The sequence below is a fragment of the Malaya genurostris genome, chromosome 2 (genome assembly GCF_030247185.1).
Source record: "Malaya genurostris strain Urasoe2022 chromosome 2, Malgen_1.1, whole genome shotgun sequence".
In the NCBI taxonomy this organism is placed as follows: domain Eukaryota; kingdom Metazoa; phylum Arthropoda; class Insecta; order Diptera; family Culicidae; genus Malaya; species Malaya genurostris.
The window spans coordinates 84,838,515-84,864,825 of NC_080571.1; the positions used below are offsets into that span (position 1 = coordinate 84,838,515).

The 26,311-nt window shown below is 37.5% G+C and overlaps 2 protein-coding genes across 3 annotated transcripts in view; one reads left to right on the forward strand and one right to left on the reverse strand.

The window, feature by feature from the left end:
* The window catches only part of LOC131432661 (uncharacterized), a 711,303-nt gene that overhangs the window by 201,524 nt on the left and 483,468 nt on the right, over positions 1-26,311 (reverse strand). The gene's annotated exons all lie outside the window — the stretch shown is intronic.
* Positions 9,680-11,289, forward strand: LOC131432662 (uncharacterized). The gene is made up of 2 exons (XM_058599067.1): positions 9,680-10,681; positions 10,739-11,289. The coding sequence occupies exons 1-2, from the start codon at positions 9,855-9,857 to the stop codon at positions 11,286-11,288; spliced, it is 1,377 nt and encodes a 458-aa protein (XP_058455050.1). The 5' UTR covers positions 9,680-9,854; the 3' UTR covers position 11,289.

Sequence of the window (26,311 nt, forward strand, 5' to 3'; positions counted from 1 at the left end):
AATAATGTGAAAATATTAATTTTGCTCAGTATAGGAAATTGCGGTATGCCCCAGGCGTTAGCAGAGGACGTCGAAAGACGCTGCAAAATACAGGGAGCTCCAGAGTTCAGAGTTTCAAAGTTAAATGAAACGTAGAGTTTTGCGAGGAGGTTGAAATGTGGGAGTCCCTGATCGAATCCTGCTTAAAAATTACATCCCTATTTTTTCATTTTCGAGAAATAAGGATATTGATGCATTTTTTCCGCAACAAGAATTTAACGACAAATTTAATCTGTGGAGATTAATCTTTTACCCGGATCTATATTTTGATTTCATCCTAAATATAGAATCAAATGTACTAAAGACTGTCCCAGATAGTATGGACGCATCCAAAAACCGCTGCCATTTCGCAATGGTTCAGAATCTGTCGATGTTTATGGCTGCGTCCTGTTGTTTACACTCTTCTCTAACCACTTGTGCAGTTGTTTATTCGTTTTCATTAGTTTTTTTTCGAAATGTGTGGACTTTCAGCAGAACAACGTTGAAAAATTGTGTACAAATGGTGCACAGAATGCGGACTGTCACTGAGAAAGATAGCAAAAAAGGAAGAAGTAAGTGAAAAAGCCGTGCGAAATGCAATCAGGAAGTTCGATGAGGATAACACCTTTGAGGATGAACCGAAAAAAGGTCCTGCTAACTCTCGAATAAACGTACACTGAAGGCGTTCGAGCAAAAGAAGGAGGTTTCAGTTCGAGATGTGGTCAGAAAAGTGGGCACTTCGAAGTCAAATGTTCTTCGTGCTAAAGAACGTTTGAATCTTCGAACCTATAAGAAGCAGAAACAACCAAAACGTAGTCCGAAACAAGCAGCATCGATCAGGCCGAGGGTTCGAAAGTTGTACAATACGCTTCTTGCTGGAAATTTGAACGGCATAATCATGGACGACGAAACCTACGTGAAACTCGATTACAAATCCTTGCCGGGACCACAATATTATACGGTGCGAGAATGGCAAGTGTTAAACCAGTCCGAGACATCGATTGAAGTCGAAAAATTTGGTAAGAAAAGCTACGGTCTGGCAAGCAATTTGTAGCTGCGGTAAGATTTCGAAACCCTTCATCACCGTTGCTTCAATGAACAGCGAAATATACATGAAGGAATGTTTACAAAAACGACTTCTACCCATGATTCGAAGCCACAAGGATCCTGTTGTCTTCTGGCCAGATCTTGCTTCTTGCCACTACTCGAAATCAACGGTAGAATAGTATACTACCAAAAATATCACTTTCATCCCAAAAGCCATGAATCCACCAAATTGCCCACAACTTCGACCAATTGAGGAATTTTGGGCATGAACGAAGGCACATCTTAGGAAACATGTCTCGGCAGCCGAAACCATTCAACAGTTCGAAAAAGATTGGAAAAAAGTGTCAAAACTTGTCGCCAAGAAGTCTGTTCGGAATTTAATGAGGAAGGTTCGCAAGAAGGTGCGCCAGCTAGTCTACAATGGCTAAGTAGCAAATGTTGAGAATAATATTCTGTTGTTGTAGTCTAATATTATCAGTATATCGAATAAAATTTGAATATCTAACATTTGGGAATTATTTACAGCAAAATTAAAGTGCGTCCATACTTTCTGGGACAGTCTTTAGATTGAGGAAATTTGTGAATAAATTTCAAACAGTTCCAGTTTCCAGCTCACAGAAAAACGATTCGGTGTTGAGTTTTGTTACCAACGGATCCGAAATCAACTGCACGATCCGAAAGCGCTTCTAAACTGCAACTTGTTCGTTGTGACCTAGAGTACCGAATCTAGTGCTCCTTGATCGAACTGCAACGATTCTAGTTGGCATGATGTTTCTTGTTTCCTTCGGGGGAGAACCCATTGTGCAGGCTAATATTTTGTGGCTCCAGAGAGCAGTTGTTAGATACCGTTGGACGATTTTTTCAGGAATGGTCTTTTTCCGTCTGGATAAGATACCAATAAAAATGTGGAACCCAGTTTGTTATCAATTCTTACGGAAATTATCGTCTATGAAAGGAGAAGAACTCCAAAGGCGACTGCGATAGGTGCAACAACTGAGGTTGGACTCAGAAAATGTACCACCTGGGTCTGTTTCATTTTTTTCAAGCGAAAATGACATTAGAAACACTGCTTGACGTAGCAATGAAATTAAGTTAGGAAAATCGATGTGTAGATTTACGAGGGCCGGAATGTTACAACGCAATTGATCATGTGAACTTGTTTTTAAAAAAAATGAACTTGTTTTGAAAGAAAGTCTGTAATTCGCTCTCAAAGCTTCTTTTAACACTCCAAATACCAAGCCTAAAAAAAAAGTTGGAACGGTAACTTTGAGCTGTCATAGCTCAGCTGTTTTTCAACGAATCTCAATAAATTTTACACCCTCGATTTTTGTGAAGTTCGTAGATTGATTTCAAAAATTTGTAGCAGACGATTGGTAAAGGAAAACCAATGAAAATTTGATTTTTCCCGTTCCAAGTTGTTTTCACGCGCCCAATATGCCCTATCTGCTTTTCTTTGCTTTGGCATAAACGTCGCATAGAAAATATTGAATACTTCAACTTTACCGATTCATAACTTTGGTGTTAGTCAACCGATCTTCAAAATTTGTTCACCATTGGAAAGGTACTACTTCCGCAAATAAAATGCACTGAAAAAAAACTAAAGTAGGGTTGTCTACTCAAAGTTATAATGGAAACTGTAGATAGATGATGAGCAATATTTTTTTTTAAATTGTAGTTGGTTTCTTTTGCCATGGGTTAGTATATGAAATTCATATAATTTTACGTTATATTTCTTATTGTACAAAGCCATTGAAATAATTTAAAATGTTTGTGTTGTCACAAAATTTATTTTATTAATAAAAAACAAATTCTACGTCTCTTTGAAACAGATGAAATCAAAACGGATTCCAATATTTTCACTTTGATTTGCAGAAACGTTGGAAAGCAATATATATCAGAAAATTTGAAATTTCCGATCTTCTACCGATTTTTTGAGATTTTACGGAAAACCTAAAACAAAAAAAATAACTTTATTAGTTATCAATTCTGTTTGGGTTGTGCATAAAAATTGGCTAGATCTTTTGTCCAATATAAAAACATAATTATTTTTAGAGTTTGGGTATATTTACCAAAATTTTTAAGATTTTCAGTGAAATCCAAGTTTCAGTTTTTTTTGTAAATTTTGTTTATAATAAATTTCCAACTAAAATAATAAAAAATTATATGTCATAAAATTTTAAAGTTTTGATTTGATTTTGTTTGGCAAAATTTTCCCAATAATAGAAATTCTCTGTATTTGTATCAAATTTCTTGAGCTTCTTTGAACGGATATATAATTTTGGTCATCAATACATTGTTTCTGGTAATGATTCCAATATTTTGAATCAAAAAATTTACATGTAATCGCTTTAATTTTTGAGTTATATACAAACATGTGAAAAAAAATGAAAAATTCATATATATTTATAAATTTATCGATTGTTCAATGTTTCCTTTTGATTGTGCAGGAATGGTAGTTGAGCGAAAATTGTAGCTGGTATCACTAGCAATTGAATAATGTGTAAAAATATATAGGCCATCGCTTTGAATTTCGAGATATTTACGATCATTGTAAATAGTCTCATCTTTTCTTAGGTCAACTATCTACAATTTTCATTATAGCTTTGGGTAGACAACCCTATTTTTAATTTTTTTTTTCAATGCATTTTATTTGTGGAAGTAGTACCTTTCCAATGGTGAACAAATTTTGAAGATCGGTTGACTAACAACAAAGTTATGACTCGGTAAAGTTGAGGTTCTCAATATCCGATTCGCGATGCAGGTGCCGCATGAATGCAGATAGGGCACATTTTGAGCTTGAAAAAAAACTTGGAACGGGAAAAATCAGATTTTCATTAGTTTTTCTTAAACGATCGTCAATAATGGTATACTTAAAATAATCTACAAACTTCACAAAATTCGGGGGTGTTAAATTTATCGAAATTGGTCGAGTAACAACTGAGCTATGATAGCGCAAAGTTACCGTTCCAACTTTTTTAGGCTTGGTATTAGGAGTGTTAATGGAGGTACCTTTTTATAATCAAATCAAAACTTTCGAAATCTAAGTTAAAACCCCGCAAGGCAGACATCTCGAGAGATGACTCATCTCGGCAGAAAATTGGTGACCTCCCCCCTCCCCCTGAACCGTGAGTGTGCCTAAGAAACCTGATCTCTCCGACTTTTGGTTCCGACTTGGACTTACATAGTTATACCTATGAAGTGATATAAAATGATTTTTCAGAAATGGCTGAGGCGTCGCTCACAAACTTATGTTCAAGTAGAAGATTCTTCGATCTCATAGCTATTCAAGTGAAAGGTTAAAAGGTTCCATAAATTGCTACAGGGCATCACAAAAGTCAGAATACCTGTCCAAGTACTATAAGGAAACGAGTGGCAAGCTGAATTTTTAATAGAGTATTTTTATAACTAAACGATATAAAAAGCAGCAAATCTGTTTAAACCGAACAAAAATTTGTCCTAGTTTTATTTGTTTTTTTTTTTACTTGAAGCAGGGAAAAGCCCACTTTTTCACTCAAATTTTCAACTCTATCTCCAGCAGGCATAAAACCTCTTGTTCCAACAGATTTTAAATATCCAAATTATACATTTCCTTAAATTACATTAGTTACTATACCATGGCACGATTCGTTAGAAAACTTACTTTGGCTATGCCGGTTCCCGGTATCAGAATCTGGAAGTTTTAGAGATGTGATCAAAAACACCGGTTTTTACAAACTCGGGATTCATATACACTCAAGTCTCTATTTATGCGATTTTCGTACGGTTTTCTTTATGACAATTTTCAAAGTTATACGAATTTTGAAAGTTACGCATTTTTTTAATTTTTTCGCATTGTTTGAACTTTATCGATTTGCGAAATTTCAAAGATATGCAGCATTTTATGCGAATTTAAAATTCTAAAACATTCGGCATAGAAAAACATTCGATTTTAGAGATACCAAATTCGGTATTAAAAAAAAAACATTTTTTCGTGATAACACTAGATCATATTGTTTAGTGTTACTTATGAAAAAATTTCAAAGATGTGCGGATTTTTAGGCGAATTTTCAAAGTTGTGCGGTTTTTTAAATGCAAAATTCTGCAAAATGTTCTGCGGATTTTTCATTCAAATTTTCAGGGGTATGTCGATTTTTTAATTTCATAGCTACGAAGTTTATGAATGCGCATATGCAAAATTATGCGATTTTTAAATGCAAAATTCAAAAGTTTATTTGTCGAATTGTCAAAAATATTAGGGTTTCAAGCAAATTTTCAAAGTTATGCGTTTTCGTGGGAATTTTTAAAGTTATGCGGTATTTTCAAGCAAATTTTCAAAATTTTACTGCATTTTTATGCGAGTTTCCTAAGTATCTATTTTCTGCAAATTTTCAAAGTTATTCAATCTTTTTAAGGGAATTTTTGAAATTTTGTTTCAAGAAAGTTTTTAGTTAGTCCGCATTTTTATGCGAAATTTTTAAACTATACGGTTTTTATGCGAATATTCAAAGTTCTTCGGTTTGTCATGCGAATTTTCGAAGTTATGCAGTTTTTATGCAAGTTTTCAATTTCCTTTTTTTCTGTAAATTTTTACAAATTTATGCGATTTTTTTTAGGGAAATTTTAAAATTTTTTATTCAAGAAAATTTGCAGTTATGCGGCATTTTTATGGAAAATTTTGAAATTTTTTATTAAAGAAAATTTTTGGTTATGCGGCATTTTTATGCGAATTTTTAAAATTATGCGATTTTTATGCGAATATTCAAAGCTCTTCGGTTTTTCCTGCGAATTTTCAATGTTCTTTTTATCTGCAAATTTTTGTAAATTTATGCTATTTTTTAAGGGAAATTTTGAAATTTTTTATTCAAGAAAATTTTCAGCGATGCGGCATTTTTAGGGGAAATTTTGAAATTTTTTATTAAAGAAAATTTTTAGTTAGGCGGCATTTTGATGCGAATTTTTAAAATTATGCGGTTTTTATGCGAATATTCAAAGCTCCTCGGTTTTTCATGCGAATTTTCAAAGTTATGCAGATTTTAAGCGAATTTTCAATGTTCCTTTCTTCTGCAAATTTTTGCAAATTTATGCGATTTTTTTAAAGAAGATTTTGAAATTTTTTATTTTTAATTAAATCATTTTTATTTTTAATTAAATCATTTTTTATTCAAGAAAATTTTTAGTTATACGGCATTTTTAGGGGATTTTTAAAATTTTATTAAAGAAAATTTTCAGCTATGGAGCATTTTTATGGAAATTTTTAAAATTATGCGGCTTTTATGTGAATATTCAAAGCTCTTCGTTTTTTCACGGGAATTTTCAAAGTTATGTAGTTTTTATGCACACTCTTAGGAAAAATGAAATTTACGCTTGACGTAAATTCAAACATGCCATAATTTCTTCGGTGATGACACAACATTACATCTACTAACATATAAAAATAAACTTCGCGTCTATATCGATGTAAGCTTAAGCTACATTAACTGTGAAGATACTGATATGACTTATCTTTACATGTTTTGAATCGTGAATGTAAGTGAATCGCGACGCTCCATTTATGTGCATCTATAAAGATGTAAACTTTTCTTAGTGTGTACGTTTTTCCTTTTTCTGCAAATTTATGCGATTTTTTTGGGGAAATTTTGAAATTTTTTAGTAATGCGGCATTTTTATGGAAAATTTTAAAATTTTTTATTAAAGAAATATTTTAGTTATGCGGCATTTTCATGGGTATTTTTATTTTTTTTATACAAGAAAGTTTTCTGTTAAGCGGCATTTTTATGGAAGTTTTTAAAATTATGCGGTTTTAAGCGAATATTCAAAGCTCTTCGGGTTTTCATGTGAATTTTCAAAGTTATGCAGTTTTTAAGCAAATATTCAAAGTTACGCGGATTTTTTACGCAAATTTTCGAAGTTATGCGGTATATTTCAAGCTAGTTTTTAATGTTTTACCCTCTTCAATGTAAAATTTTAAAGTTATGCGGGATTTTTTATGCGTATTTTCTAAATTATGCGGTAGTTTTATACAAATTTTTAAATTATCCGTTTTTTATAATATTCATATTATATGGTTTTATATGTGAATTAAAAAAGTTATGTAGGTTTTTATGCACATTTTCAAAGTTAAGGAGTGTAAAGAAAATAAGTTATCCACAAATTGTTCTTTCAAATTATGATAAAAAACGATATTTTATTCAAACTAAAAATTGATCCTTTATTGTTTAAACTTGAGCATAATGAAAACCGGATGAAATTTAATTTATTCCTCCACGAATTTTCGAACTTTTGATCGAACGCTCTTCATCAAGTTCCGGACAAGTGTTGCATCGCATTTTTTGGACGCCCAATTGAAAGTGGTTTTGGCACGCTAAATCCGCCCAAAAACAATGGAGGTGTACTATGCTTTTTATATAAAGGCAGCAATCTCTTCTGGAGACACTCAGATCTATAGATTTCGGCATTTAAAGTTCCGGTAGTGTAGAAAATTGTTGATTTCAAAACAAAGGAACATATTGCTTGCCATACTAGTACCTTTAGACCGAATTTCTCCACTTGAATCGACCTGTCCGCATCGCTCAGGCTGGAAGGGCTTTTCAGTCCTCCTTTACATAAGTCTCATCGTCCATCAAAACGCATGCATTCGGACACTGCAAAAGACGCGAATACAATTTCCGGACTGCTTTGTTGCTGCTCGCTTCTTCTGTTCTACATTTTATTTCGAGATTTTCTGCTTCGTGTCGGTTTTCAGGTGATTTCGCCTCTTGATACGCTGGATCATTCCGACGCTCGTTCCTGCTTTTATGGCCAAATCACGTATTAACATTGATTTGTTCTTCATGATCTCTAATACCACTTTTTGGCCCAGTTTCGGGTTGGAAGACTGGTAGCTCATCCAAAGAATAGTGTTCCCCAAACTTATTAATGATGGTTTTAACACTGGCATGATGCATTCAAAACTGCGTCGCCAATTTTCGCATAGTAATACCCTTCGCACTTAGCCATGTGTCCAAGAACCTTAATTTTCACTTCCTTTTTAATACGCGACATTTTGAAATCGCAGAATTTCAACCGCACAAACAAGTAAACAAACGAAAGCTGACAGCCAAATGCAAAGCATGCTGTGATCTGAGCATATAAAACCATCACAAATGCATGCGTACAACACCAATGTATGTGAATAGCTTATTTTCGATACACTCCTTATGCAGTATTTTTTATGTACACTTTCAAAGTAATGCGGTTTTTTATGCAAATTTACAAAATTATTCGTTTTTTAGTAAATTTTAGAACTAATGCATTTGTTTGTGAAAAATTTCGAAGTTTAGCGGTATTTTTAATGCGAATTTACAATCTTATGCGGTTTTTTACGCAATTTGTATGTGAAATTTCAAAGTTATGTGACTTATTAAAGGAAATTTTCAATGTCGTGCGGTCTTTTATGAAAAATTTTCAATACTTTTAATCTATTTTAGCAATAGTTCAAAGTTATGCAGTTTTCTATGTAAAATTTCATAATTACGTGATTTATTCAAGGAAATTTTAAGTTATGCGATTTTCCCAAGTGAATTTTCAAAGTTTTACGGTTTTTTTGAGTTGAGCGTTTTGTAAGTGGTACGTAACTATCGCATAAGAAAAGACTTAAGTATACCAAGCTTTATTATCCCAAAGAATGCTGCTGAATTTTATCTACATCCTACTTTCAATTCCAAAACTTCAAGATGATTAGCCTTTAAAAGTTCATACCATCATTTGAATTGTCGAAGTGGGACACAATCTTCAAAACTGGACTTAAAAGTGTACAATTTTGAATATTTCGTTAGTTAATGGTTAACGAACCGACTTTGGTTATATCGCTCAAAAACTCACTCTCAAACTTTTTTTACGAGAACAGAACGGTTATGAGAAAGGCATCATTACAGAGCTAGGTGGATCACAACAGATTTTATGAGCAATTTAGTACGATGTACGATTGTAACTGTGAACTCACACTCACGGCTTGCTTGCTAGCGACATCTCGCGGACGGAGAAGTTGGTTATTTGAAACGTTTTTGTGGCCTCCTGCTTCCGATTCTCCATAATTTCAGTTTCCTGAATATCGACAAACGTTCTCCTAAACGTTTAATTATGTTGGTAACGATTGATTTGGCCGCACTCAACAATATCTTTAACTTAGCGTGCGAGTAGTACGAATTTTCACGATGCGTGGGCAAAATCCAATGTCAAAATTAAGCTGTGAGTATGGTGCTACATACATATATCAGTTTTTTTTTATTGCCCGTTGAAAACAATATGCACCGAGCAAAAGTTGAGCACCAGCGAACGGGACAATTTTGCTCGTTGGTCATCAACTCATGCCATCATTAGCAATATCGATTTGATAGCAATAGTTAGTTTGCATTGCATTGTTCAACCCGGCCAACCTCCACCCGATTCCGACGTTCGCGGAAAAGCGGAAACGGGTGGAAAAATACATTAGCAGCAGCAGCAGCAGCAGCAACAAGTGCAACCCTCATCAACGGCAAAGAGTTTTCATCGAAATGAAAAGTTTACAATCGACTGCATCATTCCGGCGCCAATGGGCTTCCAGCTGCTGGGAAAGCGACCCCGGAGAGGACTCGGGTGCTAGGTAGGTAGGTAGGTAGGTCATAAGCTCTGACAGGAAGCGGAAGCTCGAATCGAACCAACAACTGCAACTGTTTCCGTGGGTTACGGAGTTTCGAGTGTGAAAACTGCACTCGTTCGGCAGTGGCACAGTTTCGATGCAACTCGGCTGAGTGAGAGAAAGCAGCTTTTCGGCTGCTGGCCGTAGAAAGGTGATGATTGAATTACGCGGAGATCATCGCCACAGTTCAAGTGTTTTGAGCTTCGAGAGTCGCCCGAGAAGTTCATTCGATAATCAATCGGTCGTTCGTGTCGTACCGAGTTGTGCGCTTTACTTTTCCGTCGTGGCCTTGGCTTTGACAGGCTTCGGTTATGACCCATTTACGAGAGTTGCGGAACGGAAGGCAGCGGCAGAGGCTGAGGTGGAAGCAGAAGTGGCCGGATTTTATACGGGCATCGAGGAAGAAGCGGAACCGGAAGATGATATCGAAATCAACTACCGACCGAACTTGTACTTGGCACGAATCATGGCACCTAGCATAGTTTGCTGGATGTTGCACGGTTCGATGCATCTTCGTTTGGTGCGTCAAATCGTTGGCCTTGGGCATTTTTTGGTCGGTGTTTTTTATATGATATTTGGACTTGCGAGTGACGTGAATGGCCTACTGATGGGCTGTGGATTTGTGTCGGAACTTTTTTGGGCCGGAAAAATGGTACTATTTTACTATCAGATCATCGTTTTCAGTTCGGGCTCGGATCGATTCTCCGGTGTTATTTACGGTGTCGTTGCACAATGCTTGGGATCTGCCACACTACCATGGATACTGGATGAGCTTGAAGAGCACTGGGAAGGAACTCAGTACGTGCTCAATCTGCCAGTTTCAGCTATTCAACTGGCAATGTTCCTTCCGCTAGAGCTGTCCAAGAAACAACCCGAAGAACTGTTCGAAAACGACTCGAGCTTTAAGTTTCCCAAACTCATCGCAGTTACGTCATTTAGTGTTGTTATCTTATCTGCCATCAGCAACGTCACAATCCAATGGTAAATATAAATCGAATATTTTCGTTTAACCCTATAATCAACATCATTAACTTTTAGGTTCCTAAACAACAATGAAACCCTTCTGCGACCGTTTCTTCCATTTCTCGCGGGAGATGATTTCCTGGGCACTTTCTGGAACATTGCCTACAACGGAATCGGTTTTACGTTGCTAGGATTTTTCTGCCTATTTCTGAACACCAGCCATGTGATGATTGCCTCGTTCCTAACCAGTTTCACCGCCGGTCTGATCTACTTATATTTCGAGGAGGAAATAGCCGCCCGAATGATTCTACCAATGACGGGTTTTACATGTGGAGTCGCGTTTGCCCTGCTGCTGGAGCTGTGTCCACAAAATCGACTGACCTTGCTGATGGCAGTTGTTTTTTCGTTGGTCAATCTGGCCACGTATGGATTTTTCGCACTGCTCGCGTTGCTGTGGAATTCACCGGATATTGTCATCATTGTGGTTTGGGCGGTAAACGGATTTTTCGGTCTGGGATTGCTGGTTCTTTGCCGAGAGCTCGGCCAACGACGGATGCAGCTCGAATTGGAACCACGCCGTGATGCTAGCGGGAGCTTTCAGACTGTGATAACCACCATTGCTTGAAATGTACTATCGATTGATTGTTGAATCTGCTTATTGAACTTGGAAACGTTCATTTTGAGTTTCGTTTTTTTTTCTCGAAATATCCGAATGGAAGCATACAATTTAAAGCGGTTGCGTTTATCTACCGTGATCAACTCTCGTTCAAATGATACGAGCTGGTGGATGACTGATCATCTAATTGGAATTGAATTGAAGTATCTTTTCTGGATTGAAGGATTTTTGTTGAAAAATATATAAGGGTTATGCATTTACCAAAAAGAAAGATTATGCAAACACGGGTCGTATGAGTAAAATGTAGTAAAGTCTGATGTTTGTAGTACCTTCTAAAAACAGAGTCAGCAGAGTATAACGCGGTTTGGTATGAATAAAACCAAATTAGAATATGCAGTCAGTGCTATTTTAGAATTTGAGCAATGCCGTATCGTCTGGTAGCTGATATAAGCATGCACGAAGCACGAGACGTACTTACTGCTAAAAAAATGTTACATTTTAAACATTTGTATACTTAATTTTTGCACTTTTATCAGTAAACAGTTTGTAGCATGTTTGGAAGTTGTTGTGTAGTCAATTTGTGTGATTTGTGTTAAAAAATTATAAAAATATTACTCACTTTACCCGAAGATGGCTCAACCGATTTCAACCATTTCATATTTATCTTAAGTTGTCAAATCAAATGAAAACCCCGATTTTGGTCCAGATCCAACTACCGGTTCCATAGCTAAAGGGTGCTTAGAGTGAAAATACCATTTTCAAGAGCATTTACTATTGAGTAATTCCACGCCAAATCGTCCAGAAATGGCAAAATTCTGTGTTTTCGTTATAAGGAGTGTATCGATAAGTAGTTAGCAACATTCAAACAGTTATTACTCTGAAATGGCTTAATTTTTTGCAGCGTGTTTTGCGGTGACATGTTTGTTTACATGTCAATAACAGCTGCGCAATCAATTTAAGCCAGCCCGGCCGGGACTTAAAAGTGGTTGAGTACATCAGGAAAAACCCATCGGCGTCGACGCGGGATTTGGCCAAGCAGTTCAACACCAGCATCGGGATGATTCAACGGATCAAACTTCGAAACTCCCTGAAAACGTACAAGAAACAGAAGGTGCCGAAAAAGTCCCTGGTACAGCAAGTTCAGGTCAAAACAAGAGCGCGAAAACTTTATAACCGGATTCTACAGAATTAAGACGGATGCATCCTGATCGACGACGAAACCTACGCCAAGGAAAACTCTCGAGCGCTGCCCGGACCGCAATATTATACGAAATCGGTGTACCAGGACCTGGACGACGCTGACACCACGGTGGCGATAGAAAAGTTTGGGCAGAAGGTGTTGGTCTGACAAGCAATTTGTACCTGTGGTTTGCGGTCGTCGATTTTCTTCACGAAGGGCACAATTAACGCCAAGGTGTACAAGGAGGAATGTTTGAAGAAGAGAATGCTGCCACTGTACAGAAAGCATAAGGCTCCTCCTCTCTTCTGGCCGGATTTGGCTTCATCCCACTACGCCAATACCGTTCTACAGTGGTTGTCAAAAAATAATGAACAATTCGTGGAAAACGACATCAACATCGAACTGCGCGGATCTTCGGTCAATTGAAAGATATTGGGCAATTGTCAAGCGGCACTTTCGGAAGGAAGGTACAGTGTCCCAAAACATGTGGGAGCTCAAAAAAAAACTGGACAGCTGCCACCAGGAAAGTCACAAAAGTAACACAAAATTTAATGAAGAATGACAAGTCCAAGGTATGAGCGTTTCACAGAAACTAGGATTTTCTTCAATATAATCAGTGAAATGCATAAAAATGTAATTTTTCTACAATATATCGAAAACTGATGTCAAAATAGGTTTTTTTTTTCGTTTTTTTATTGAATAATCAATGCTGCTAACTACTTTTAGATACACTCCTTAGCAAATGAAGTATTTTTCACTGGTCTAGAGATTTTTTTCAATCATCAAATTTTATATTGAGCAGCTATTATAAAAAATAGAATTCGCTCAAACTTTAGATAAGTTTTCCGAGGCCCGGAAGGCTGAGTGTTATACACCAATCGATTCAGCTCTACAAACAAAGCAAAGGTACGTGTCTGAGTGTGATTTTGATCAAACTAGTCGCAAATGGAAGGTCTTCCCGTCACCCTGAACGCTATTGAATGCTTTTGAGATCGGATGTTTACTTTTTGAGTTATACGAAGTTTTATGTCAAGATTTTCAGTTTTTTGACAGTATCTGTCATAATTGACCTTAAAAACAGAATACATTTTCAGACTTAGATTTCGCACGGTAATACCTATCTAACAAGCCATAGATTGTTAAAATCCGTGCATTTTTAACGGAAATATCAAAATTTTTGTGTAAGCGATTTTTCCCCTATTCCAGCAGTAGAAGTTTTGAGCGCTGTCTGGCAAAGAAAAACACGATTTTTTATACTGTTACATACATTTGTTTCTGAGTACCCAAAAGACTGTGTACAGCATGATATTTTGCCTCGGACCGATTTTAGCACGGTTCGTTTTTGGCAACATAATCGTTCGAATATGACATATGTAAACTAGATGATGGCAGAATTTTTCGACTTGAAAGCAATTCCATAATTATATTGATTTAAACTACTTACAGCAAAAAATGCTGGAAGAACATAACAGCCATATACCATTCGAATCAGTTTGTCGAGATCAGCAAATGTGTGTGTGTGACAAATAATTTCACTCAATTTTTTCGGAGATGACTCAACCGTTTTCTACAAACTCAGATTCATATGGAAAGTCGTATACTCCCAAACAAGGTTCCTGAATTATGTTTGGTTCCGACCTCTGGTTCCGGAGCTACAGGAGGATGGAGCGAAATTAAAATTGTGTAACTCATTTTTCTCGTAAATGGCTGAACCGATCTAAGATTCAAATGAAAAGTTTTAAGATTCTATAAAACATCTTGTTTATCAGTCAGATCCAACTTCCGGTTTAAGAGATACAGGGTGATTAGTATAAAAATTTTTCACATTGTAACCCACCGGTTCCAATCCGTTTCTCAAAAGTAGATTTTTTCCATTTTCTTAAGTACATTTTTTTTTAATCACTGTAAAACGTTTGAAAGTATCATGCTAGTTGAGTCAATATACTGCAAACAATGTTGCAGCTTACTATCAAGGTACGTTTCCAATGGGTACCTAATTTGAATAAACGAGCTTTGGTAGCGAGATGGGGTTGACTTAGCAAGTAGTGATGCTGTGAGAAGTGACTCAGTAGGAGTTTCAAATATAATCAAATGACCAACTGACGGGCAACTTAAAATTTTTATATTGATTTATATAACTTTTAGTTTTAACTACATTCAATGAACTTAAACAAAATTAGATAAATTGCGCCAAGTCACTTCTCTCCATTTAACACTCATTAAAGATAGGTTACTAATAATTTAATCTAAAATTGTGTACACCGGAAAACATCTTTTTACTCATCCCAATTTTGAGATAAGTTCTGCTTGACATCCATCGCTGGTTATTGCCCAGTGGTACCACAGTATCCGTTCTTCGAGATGAGCTTGAGACGAGCCCGAGCCGAGCTATAAAAGAGGTCAGTGTAAAGGCGAGGTCTCTCTTGTATAATTTTGACACTAGTACGGTTCGGAACGTGGTGATACGACGCGCGGGTGATCAAAGGATCACCAAAAAGTTACGATCGGGCTAACAAAGTGCGGAGGTGAAGTCGCAGAGTGGTGGACTCAGGTCCCAGTGTCGCCAAAAGAAGATCGGAAAAGTGAACGTTAGAGATCGACTTTTAGTGCGAATGCCCGATGTGTGTTAAGTGACTTTCACCTCCTCTAAAAAAAACCCACTCTAAAGTGCACAATGAAACAAAATCTAGTGTCGCGTGTCGTATAAGTTCAGACCGTCCATCAACATACGGTCCCCGTTCCGGCCACAAATTTAGAATACACCAGTGATATTGGCCTAAAGTGTGTAGTACCCTCCCAGGATACGGGTGCTAGTGATATCGACGGAGACAGCCTCAACGAAAGGGACCGCGGCCATAGTACGTGTACACGTGCTCACTCACCAAGGTATGTCTCTTTCGCCATCTTTCTCGCTCGGAGTGCTCTGATCTCGTGCATCGGGATCGCCAGCAGCAGTTGTTCGGATATCGTCGAAGGCGCCCCACCGTCCGACGGCCGCAACGATTATGCATGCCAACGTTTTTTTTTGTGCGCAAATATTTAATTTACTTAAATAGTTAAATAAATTAAGCCTTGTTACATTATTTCCTGATTTTCACAAATGAAATGCTTTTGATAATAATTTTTTTATGCTTACCTTAAATAAAATTACCATGAGTTTTGAACTTCTAATAGATTTGTTTAATTATATATAGTAAAAGAAAATTGTGAGACCTTTGAGATCCGGGTAAGTGTTATTTTGTTGATCGCTCCCCTGTTGCCCTGAGAGTTTTATGCAGGTTAATATTAGTTCAAATAAGAAATTTCAAAGAAATGAACCTAAGTAGTGTTACAATTGGCGCCCAACGTAAATTTACAACAAAAATATACTTCTTTCGAATATTTTTTTTTCATTTGTGAAGGGGAAGATCGATAAAATAACACTTTATCGCGATAAAATTCAGTCTGTTGTAGATATGGTGGATGATACAATGATTTAACCTTGAAGTTCGACGTTCAAAGGCACGAAAAAAAGATTTCGTCATTAGCAGATGAATAAATCCAAGTACGATATTTATACGTTTCATTTCGCCCAGTGTAAAATAAGTTGTTATGTAATATTGCTTTATAAATGAGTTTACATAAGTGTCACGCGAAAATGGAATCTTATAACTCCTTTCCCGAATCATCGAATCGGCATGAAATATTTACAGAGTGGTATTATGATATGCGCCCAGATGAAGAATTAAAATTTGAGTTGATTGTTCGACAGATTCTCATCGATGGGGACCGCTCGAAACTGCTACGGTGTTTGCGAGGAAAATTGAAGGCAGAAAAGCAAGGAGATGAAATTCCAATAAAAACATTTAAGGGTAACTCTAGTCAGGAAGAAGAGGTATGTAGGAAAAAGTTAGAAGAATTAGAAAAGGTGTTCCGCGAAAAAAAAGATGGGTTCGTATCGGGAAAAGATCGTTTGCTACATCTAGGTGGGCGAATTCTTATGGTTATGAGTCAGGCGGAAGGCAATATAAAAGATGATCTGGAAACACTATTCACAATTGTTGTTGATCACTTATATTATTTTTTTTATAAAGCGGTTCGATTTGATTTAAATGATGAACCATCAGAAATGTCAGATCAGGAAGACATAGAACCGGAAACACCAATCCAAGAAACTTTGACACTAGAATCAATTTTATTAAATCACCCAGAGGCAGAAAAAATTGAAATTGACCGATCGATTCTTGTAAAGGAGCTTAGCATGCGAAAAAAGGGAGAAGAGACCGAGAGCCATCTCAAAGAGGTGATAGCCAATCTGGAGTTCAACTTACAGCTATCTGAACAGCGTCCAGTGGTTCGAGATTGTGGTGCTCAAACTGAGTTTCTCAGTATGGGTTCCACATTGGGTAACCCGGTAGGTTTTCAGACGTCACACCGTCACCTTTCCCATGGAATTACAACAGAATCGGAATATAATTCGAACAATACGCAATTCAGAGCAGGTATGGAAATGTCGTATACCAGTACATCGGGTGTACCAATCTATTCTTCATCATATTCAAATAACTTCACTCACTCTCATTTATCAAATCCCATTCATAGTTCGGCTGTGCCTTGGTACCGCCCATATACGAGCCATTTGCCGTGCTCGTCAGCTCCAAATCCAATTCCGTCCACTTCAATTCAGCCGTCCATGTTTAGTTTTCCGGCGGCACCATTCGGAGCCAATCAAACCAGTTACTTTCAACCACACTCTACTAATAATTTTGCTTCTACTTTTTCGGCAGCATCCGGGTTCATGCCACAAGGCTACCCTTCGCTACCTGATAGAGAATCATTTCGTAACTATCAGTCAAACTGGGGTTTGCAGCCCCCAATGCAACACCAAAGAACGCTTCCCGTGTCAAAATGGGCAATTGAAAAGTATACAGGTGACGACCAAGGGCTACACCTGAACGAATTTTTGTTTAAAGTGAGAAGTTTAGCCCTCTCAGAAAAAGTATCTGACCAAGAACTCTTCGACTCGGCCTTACATCTTTTCAGTGGACCAGCTTTAAATTGGTATCATTCGATGCGATCAAGCGGTCGCCTTATTAGTTGGGATCATTTAGTCCACGAGCTTAGGAACGCATTTGCCCATCCAGATTTAGATAGCATGATAAAAATTAAAGTTTATTGGCGTAAACAGCAACGTAATGAATCATTTCAAGCGTATTATTTTGATTTAGAAATATTATTCCGTTCAATGCCATCTCAGTTACAAGAAGATGAAAAAATGAAAATAGTACACCAAAATATGCGTTCCGATTATCGACGTCAACTAACGTTTCTTCCTATTAATGATTTGCACTCCTTAATCGCAGCAGGGCGAAAAGTAGATGCCAATAATTTTTCGTTATATAACCGCATGTTTGGAACTGAAAAACCAGTAAACTTGATCTCGTTGCAAAAGGACAAGAACCCCGATAGCAAGAAAAGTTTCAACAACTCAGCTAGCCAAAATATAAATTTGAATACTCCATTGACTAAACAGAATAAATCATCAACTGAAAATTCTCAAAGGGTATCGGAACGAACTAATCGAAACGAATCATTAAATGAATCTCAAAAATATCAAAAACAAATTAATAGAGTAGCATCGGGTATACAAACACCCGGTCCAACCCTTAATCAGTTGGTTGCTGCATACAGGCCACCACACTTTAAAGATTGTTATAATTGCGGGAAATCAAATCATCAGTATGAACAATGTCGTGAAGCCATGAAGGTTTTTTGCTTAATTTGCGGATTTAAAGGATTTGAATCCCTTAACTGTCCGTATTGTAAAAAAAACGGGATTCAGGTGGACGTAAGTCGCCCTCCACCGAGTCTACCCCCGCGCATGTGAATACAGTATTATCCCATCTTGATGTTAGCCATTGGTGGCAACCCGCCCCCGAAACCATTTATTCTAACCCTACTGAAGTTAACCAAATAACACTATCTAATAATCACGATAATCGACCCTATATCCACGTTAAACTATACGGGGTAGCATCGAAAGCGCTTCTAGATAGCGGAAGTCAATCTACGATGATTAATTGTTCTATGTACTCGAAGATTAAAAGTCATCGACTGCAATCTCTTTCTCGCCCCGTTATTTTAAAAACCGCGGGAGGCGACATTTTAGATATAATCGGAGAAATCAATATACCGTTCACTTTTGAAGGACGAACTAAAATACTCCGCACCTTAGTTGTTCCCAGATTAGCCGTTGACTGTCTGTGTGGAATGGACTTTTGGGAAAAATTTAACATAGTCCCGATGGTTCAATACACCGCGTCGGTAGAAGAATTGACCCTTCCTTCAACCACGGATTTCACACTGACGGAATTAGAGGCAGCACAAATAGAACAAGTAAAAAAATTATTCAAAGTTGCAGAGCAAGATGTAGTGTCAACCACTTCTCTCATTAGTCATGTGATCGAGTTGAAGGATGAATGGCAAAACAAACCCGCCGTCAGACAATTTCCCTACGTCATGTCACCAAAGGTGCAATCGTTGGTAGCAGACGAATTAGAAAGAATGTTAACATTAGGCATAATTGAGCGAACAAATTCTGATTGGTCCCTAAATGTCGTTCCCATAATTAAACCTACAGGAAAGGTACGTTTGTGCTTGGATGCAAGGAAAATAAACGAAAGAACATTGAGAGACTCATACCCGTTAGCGCATCCAGCACGCATACTAGGTCAACTACCCAAAGCCAACTATTTATCAACTATTGATTTGTCCGAAGCCTTTCTTCAAATTCCTTTAGAAAAGAAATCAAGGAAATATACTTCGTTTTGTGTGCAGGGCAAAGGTCTATTTCAGTTTACCAAACTCCCATTCGGTTTAATCAATAGTCCGGCCACTCTTTCAAGGCTAATGGATCGAGTACTTGGGTTTGGTGAGCTGGAACCAAAAGTTTTTGTCTATTTGGATGACATCATCATCGTTAGTGAAACCTTCGATGAGCATATCCGCCTTTTGACAGAGGTTGCTCGTCGGCTTCATGCTGCGAATCTGGCAATCAATCTACAGAAATCTCGTTTTGGTGTGTCAGAATTACCCTTTTTGGGATACCTTTTATCTACCCAAGGACTGAGACCCAATCCAGAGAAAATCCGTCCCATCGTCGATTTTGAACGACCGACTACCATTACTAAATTGAGACGTTTTCTCGGTATGGGAAATTACTATCGTCGGTTTATACCGACATTTAGCCAAATAGTTGCCCCCCTTACTGAATTATTGAAAACAAAATGCAAAATTATTCCGTGGACGGAAGCCGCGGAAAAGGCTTTCCTAGATTTGAAAGAGCGTCTCATCACGGCTCCAATATTGTCCAGTCCTGATTTTAAACAAGAATTTGTCATACAAACCGACGCTTCGGATGTCGCTGTGGCCGGAATCTTAACGCAGGTTCAAGGGGATCACGAACGAATTATTTCGTATTTTTCAAAAAAACTTTCAACCCCACAACGTAATTATCACCCAGCGGAAAAGGAAGCCCTTGCAGCCCTGTTGTCGATTGAAGCATTCAGAGGTTTTGTCGAATTTAGTCACTTTACTCTAATCACCGATTCGTCAGCTCTTACTCATATACTGACGACCTCGTGGAAAGTCGGGTCACGATGTAGTAGATGGAGTCTTAGTCTGCAACAGCATGACATGACCATCATACACCGCAAGGGAAAAGAAAATGTAGTCGCGGATGCCTTGTCACGCAGTGTGGCAATGGTAGCAAACGACACGACTTCGAACGAATATCTATCGCTTAAGCAGAGAGTATTGGAAAATCCAGATGACTTTGTTGACTTTCGAGTAGAAAATGACCAATTGTTCAAATTTGTTCCCTTCAATGATACCGCGTACGATCATCGCTATGAGTGGAAGTTAATTCCACCGCCCGATAAACGTCTCCACATTCTTTACTCTTGCCATGATGAAAAGATGCATCCTGGTTTTGATAAAACTTTGGCTGGAATTAAACAACGATACTACTGGCCGAAACTAGCGACCGAAACTCGTCGCTATGTTCAGAATTGCAGTACTTGTAAGGAAGTAAAAGCCGCGTCTGTACCTGTAACACCCCCTTTGGGTAATCGTAAAATAGCCAATTATCCCTGGCAAATGATTTCACTTGATTTCGTTGGTCCCTTGCCTCGAAGTAAAAAGGGTAATCAACATATTCTCGTTATATCTGACTTGTTTAGTAAATGGATTCTATTACATCCCGTACGACGAATCGAGAGCACGGGGTTGTGTGCCATCCTGAGAGATCTTTGGTTTTTTCGGAATTCAACCCCTGAAATCATTATCACTGATAATGCAAGCTATTTCGTCTCCAGGGAATTCAAAGCACTCATTGATAAATTTGAGATCGTGCATTGGCTTAACTCACGTTATCATTCACAAGCTAATCCCGTCGAACGGGTTAATCGAACCGTGAATGCCGCTATAAGAACCTATGTTAAAAGTGATCAGCGACTGTGGGATACTAGAATAACCGAGATTGAAACCATATTAAATTCCCACCCGCACAGTTCCACTGGTCTTACTCCGTTTTTCGTTACTCATGGACACGAAATTTTTACGAAAGGGTCGGATCATCGAATTCCTCTCACAGAGAAAGTAACGACTTTAGAACAACGTCAAAATAGCAGACGTGATTTATTCACCGATATTTATTCTATGGTTAAAAAAAATTTAGAAGCTGCAAAAAAAATTTGCACTAATCAATATAATTTAAGGCACCGAAAATTCGCAAAAGCTTTCAAACCAGGCCAACTTGTATACCGTCGTAATATGCGCCAGTCTAGTTCCGCCGAAAATTACAACGCTAAGTATGGTCCACAGTTTTTAGCCTGCAAGGTAAAATCTAAAGTAGGCAGCTCTTCATACGAGTTAGAGGACCTGCAAGGCAAATCGTTAGGAATTTGGCCAGCAGTTCACCTGAAGCCGGGTTGAACTAAACGTATCGAGGGCAATCGGATGCTCCGTTCCAATAATGCGCCTCATTAGATAAAAATTTGTATTACAAAAAAAAATCCAAGCATTTGACGTCAAATCCATAGTAAATCAGCGATTGACGGTCAATCACCGAATGATGATCGATTTCGTACGCCGGTGTGAGCGACGATTCGTTCTCGAATTATTCCGGACGCGGAGAAAGAGATAAATACAGAAGCTTCTACTTAGATAATAGTTGTAGGTCGACCGATCAGTATACATACAGTAATAGATATACCCAGAAGAGTAAATTGTCTGCGGGATAGAGTGAATGAGTCGAATGAAAAGGATGAGAGTGAGTGATAGTTGATTTTCGAGGCCTCAAATCAGGAGTGAACGGGAACGAAAGAGAGCGATAAAGCACTATATTTGATAACAATCCACCGAATCGGGAGAAGAGTTCCAACAGATTTCCTGATATGTGAGACGGATGTGAACACATCAGGGAGATATTCGGGTATGGCTATGATTGTCGATAAATAGAACAGTCGTGACTTGGATTTACAGCAGTATGCGAACGATGAGAAAAACAAGTCGTGTTCGCGATAGACGAATGTAGAGAATTGAGTCTGTCGTGTCTGAGCCTACTATTGCATTTTTTTTTCTAGTCCGGGGAATATTGTAACCCACCGGTTCCAATCCGTTTCTCAAAAGTAGATTTTTTCCATTTTCTTAAGTACATTTTTTTTTTAATCACTGTAAAACGTTTGAAAGTATCATGCTAGTTGAGTCAATATACTGCAAACAATGTTGCAGCTTACTATCAAGGTACGTTTCCAATGGGTACCTAATTTGAATAAACGAGCTTTGGTAGCGAGATGGGGTTGACTTAGCAAGTAGTGATGCTGTGAGAAGTGACTCAGTAGGAGTTTCAAATATAATCAAATGACCAACTGACGGGCAACTTAAAATTTTTATATTGATTTATATAACTTTTAGTTTTAACTACATTCAATGAACTTAAACAAAATTAGATAAATTGCGCCAAGTCACTTCTCTCCATTTAACACTCATTAAAGATAGGTTACTAATAATTTAATCTAAAATTGTGTACACCGGAAAACATCTTTTTACTCATCCCAATTTTGAGATAAGTTCTGCTTGACATCCATCGCTGGTTATTGCCCAGTGGTACCACAGTATCCGTTCTTCGAGATGAGCTTGAGACGAGCCCGAGCCGAGCTATAAAAGAGGTCAGTGTAAAGGCGAGGTCTCTCTTGTATAATTTTGACACTAGTACGGTTCGGAACGTGGTGATACGACGCGCGGGTGATCAAAGGATCACCAAAAAGTTACGATCGGGCTAACAAAGTGCGGAGGTGAAGTCGCAGAGTGGTGGACTCAGGTCCCAGTGTCGCCAAAAGAAGATCGGAAAAGTGAACGTTAGAGATCGACTTTTAGTGCGAATGCCCGATGTGTGTTAAGTGACTTTCACCTCCTCTAAAAAAAACCCACTCTAAAGTGCACAATGAAACAAAATCTAGTGTCGCGTGTCGTATAAGTTCAGACCGTCCATCAACATACGGTCCCCGTTCCGGCCACAAATTTAGAATACACCAGTGATATTGGCCTAAAGTGTGTAGTACCCTCCCAGGATACGGGTGCTAGTGATATCGACGGAGACAGCCTCAACGAAAGGGACCGCGGCCATAGCGCTGGCCGGCTAACGAACGGTGCGACAGCCATAGTACGTGTACACGTGCTCACTCACCAAGGTATGTCTCTTTCGCCATCTTTCTCGCTCGGAGTGCTCTGATCTCGTGCATCGGGATCGCCAGCAGCAGTTGTTCGGATATCGTCGAAGGCGCCCCACCGTCCGACGGCCGCAACGATTATGCATTCCAACGTTTTTTTTGTGCGCAAATATCTAATTTACTTAAATAGTTAAATAAATTAAGCCTTGTTACATGATTTCCTGATTTTCACAAATGAAATGCTTTTGATAATAATTTTTTTATGCTTACCTTAAATAAAATTACCATGAGTTTTGAACTTCTAATAGATTTGTTTAATTATATATAGTAAAAGAAAATTGTGAGACCTTTGAGATCCGGGTAAGTGTTATTTTGTTGATCGCTCCCCTGTTGCCCTGAGAGTTTTATGCAGGTTAATATTAGTTCAAATAAGAAATTTCAAAGAAATGAACCTAAGTGTGTTACAACATAAATTAATCAGGTTTAACGGGTTTGCCGATTTGAATAGTCGATAACCAAATAAACTTATTTCAGTTTTAGTTGTATTCAGTTTTCGTTTCGGAAGGCACCCAAAAATTTAGTTCGCACTACGATTCCTCAAAGATGTCTACATTGATTTTCGAACATTTTGAAACAAATGTAAACTATACAGTTACTCAGGTGAAGTTGTCTGACTTCGGTTACACCGAATTTCGAATTCCGGTTCCAGTATCGAATCGTTTCGCAAAACTCAATCGTTTTCTCAAAAAAAGCCAATTCGAATTTCAGAAACAAAAGTTCAAATGAAAATAAATCCAATTTTATCCAATTCTGATTTCCAATTCTGGAATTGTAGGATGATGAATTTTTGAAATTCAAACTGATATAGAAGATGACAATCCCGAAAAGCTTTAAAGTTGGACTCAAAAATATTGCAATTTATTCGTCATATGGCCTTACGAATCGGTTTGGGTTATGCTGGTTCCTGAATACCGGCTCTGGAAGTACCTTAAATTACCCTAAACTCTAAAGTGGAAATTACTTCGACATCTCATGGAATGTTCAATCGCATGTCACACGTTTAGATTCAAATTCGATCCGATTTGCAGTTTCGACATTACAGAGTAATGAATGATTAAAATATTAAATTGCCGCTTAAAACGACGGTCATTAAAATAATGACATAAGAACTAAAACACCGAAGGATATTCATGCAAAAAACACATGCGGATTGATAAAAAAAAGGTATCACCTCACTGCTAGGTGGATTAAGCACGTTTTACAATCATCAATTTGTATATTGAGCAGATATTGTATTGTCTTCTAGACATACTTTTTTGTAGAAGCTATAGATTTCTTGTTATATTTGTTTGAAAATTATATTGCTTAAAGCGCACACGCCCTTTTAAATTCTAATTTCAGACCTTCAGTAAAAATTGCATCTGTGTAATTTCTTTCTATACTTTCACTCGAAGAAAATACTCCAATAAAAAGTATAAATACTTTGTTAAATGAAGTAAGTTTATCTCGAAGTTCTTCTTACGTTCGCTGAATTGCAATGGGCCGCAGTTTTAGATAAATTTAATCACTCGATAAAAAATAACCGCTCGACTGTCAAATTTTAACTAAAAGTTCAAATAATTCGCAGGATGGTCCATGCTCTTAAAATGGAGAAAAGAAATAAATTGCAATCGTAAAAATGCTAGCAAGCTCACTGGTAGCCAGTTCGACGTATATTGAAAATACGAGCCACAAAATTAACAACAAATAATCATTTTATTGAAACGCTGAATTCATATAGAAAGGTTATACAATCACATGAAAATCGACTAGTAAAAATTGGCCAAGTGTCATATGCCATTCTACTCAGTTTGTCGAGCTGAGCAATGTCTGTGTGTGTGTGTGTTTCTCGAAAATGACGTTATCGATGTTGACCAACATAGATTCAAATGAAAGGTCTTATGATTCTACTCAGAATTCCTGAATTTCATCCGTATCCGACTTTCGGTTCCGGAATGATAAGGTAAAGTGTGTTAAAAATTATGTACCGTCACTTGAAGAGTCGAAACGAAACTAGTAAAAAGATTTCTAAATTAGTCTTGGAAGTATTCCAATCGGTTGCCATTATCAGTAGGCAGCCAAACAAACCGATTCCGGCTATCCTGGTCCCCGGTTTTCGAATAACGACGGTAGATAATAGTCATATACTCAAAAAAGGATCTCACTTACTTTTTCCAGAGATGACAGTCCGGTATTCCTAATCTTAGGTTCAAATGAAAAATCTTATGCTCCTACCGAAAATTGAGCATATTTTTCGGATTCGGATTCGTCGTTTAGAGTACGATGTCAAAATCGTATAAAATCTTCAAAATTTCAATAAAAACTAGTAGAGTTTGTAGGTCATGTTAGCCCGAAATACCTACAATAGTGGAACTCACTTCGTTTTCTCATGGATGTCAGAAAGCTGTTTCATTCTGTAGGTTATACTAGTTAATGTACAAACAGTCTCTTTGGTTTATTTTTAGAATTGAAGAGAAATATGTTTAATAGTAGACCGCAGTATTATATATGAGAATATGGTCAATAAGAAAACGACTAGGTGGTTCAAAACAGGTTTTTGACTATTTTATTCAGCGTAAACATATGGTAACAGCGTAAAGCTATGGTAGGATTATTTCGCCTATTCGCCACTAATGGCGCTACTTGTTGTCGTGCACGGTCCCTATGTTATAAGCAACGCGAGATGACACACTACTACTGAAGTTTGAATCACACGATTGACTTGAAAATTTTCACATTCCATTTAAATCTGATAACATAAATCTGATAATTACGACAGTGATATGCAGATGGTGCTTCGATCGGTTGACATAGTTTTATTTTGCGTGGTAAATTCGCAGTATCCGTCGCTTGAACATTTTTTAGTTTCGCGAATCAGCAATATTCTATAAATAACACAGTACAATATCAACACACACTTGCCACAGCTGCACTATCACTCAAAATAACTGTTTCGACCAATTATTACGTTGAAATTAGACTTTATTGAGAGCAACACTTAGGCACCGCATCATACTTCCAGTGATGCCAATTCTCCAATGTTCAACACGGAAATTCGAATTGAATTACATAATATTTTTTTCCTTTTTGCGATATTCTCCTAA

Excerpts from the sequence above, each read along its gene's own strand:
- LOC131432662 (XM_058599067.1), top strand. The coding sequence starts at position 9,855 with ATGATTGAATTACGCGGAGATCATCGCCACAGTTCAAGTGTTTTGAGC. Across the intron at positions 10,682-10,738 it reads AGCAACGTCACAATCCAATG|GTTCCTAAACAACAATGAAA; the intron begins GTAAATATAAAT and ends ATTAACTTTTAG.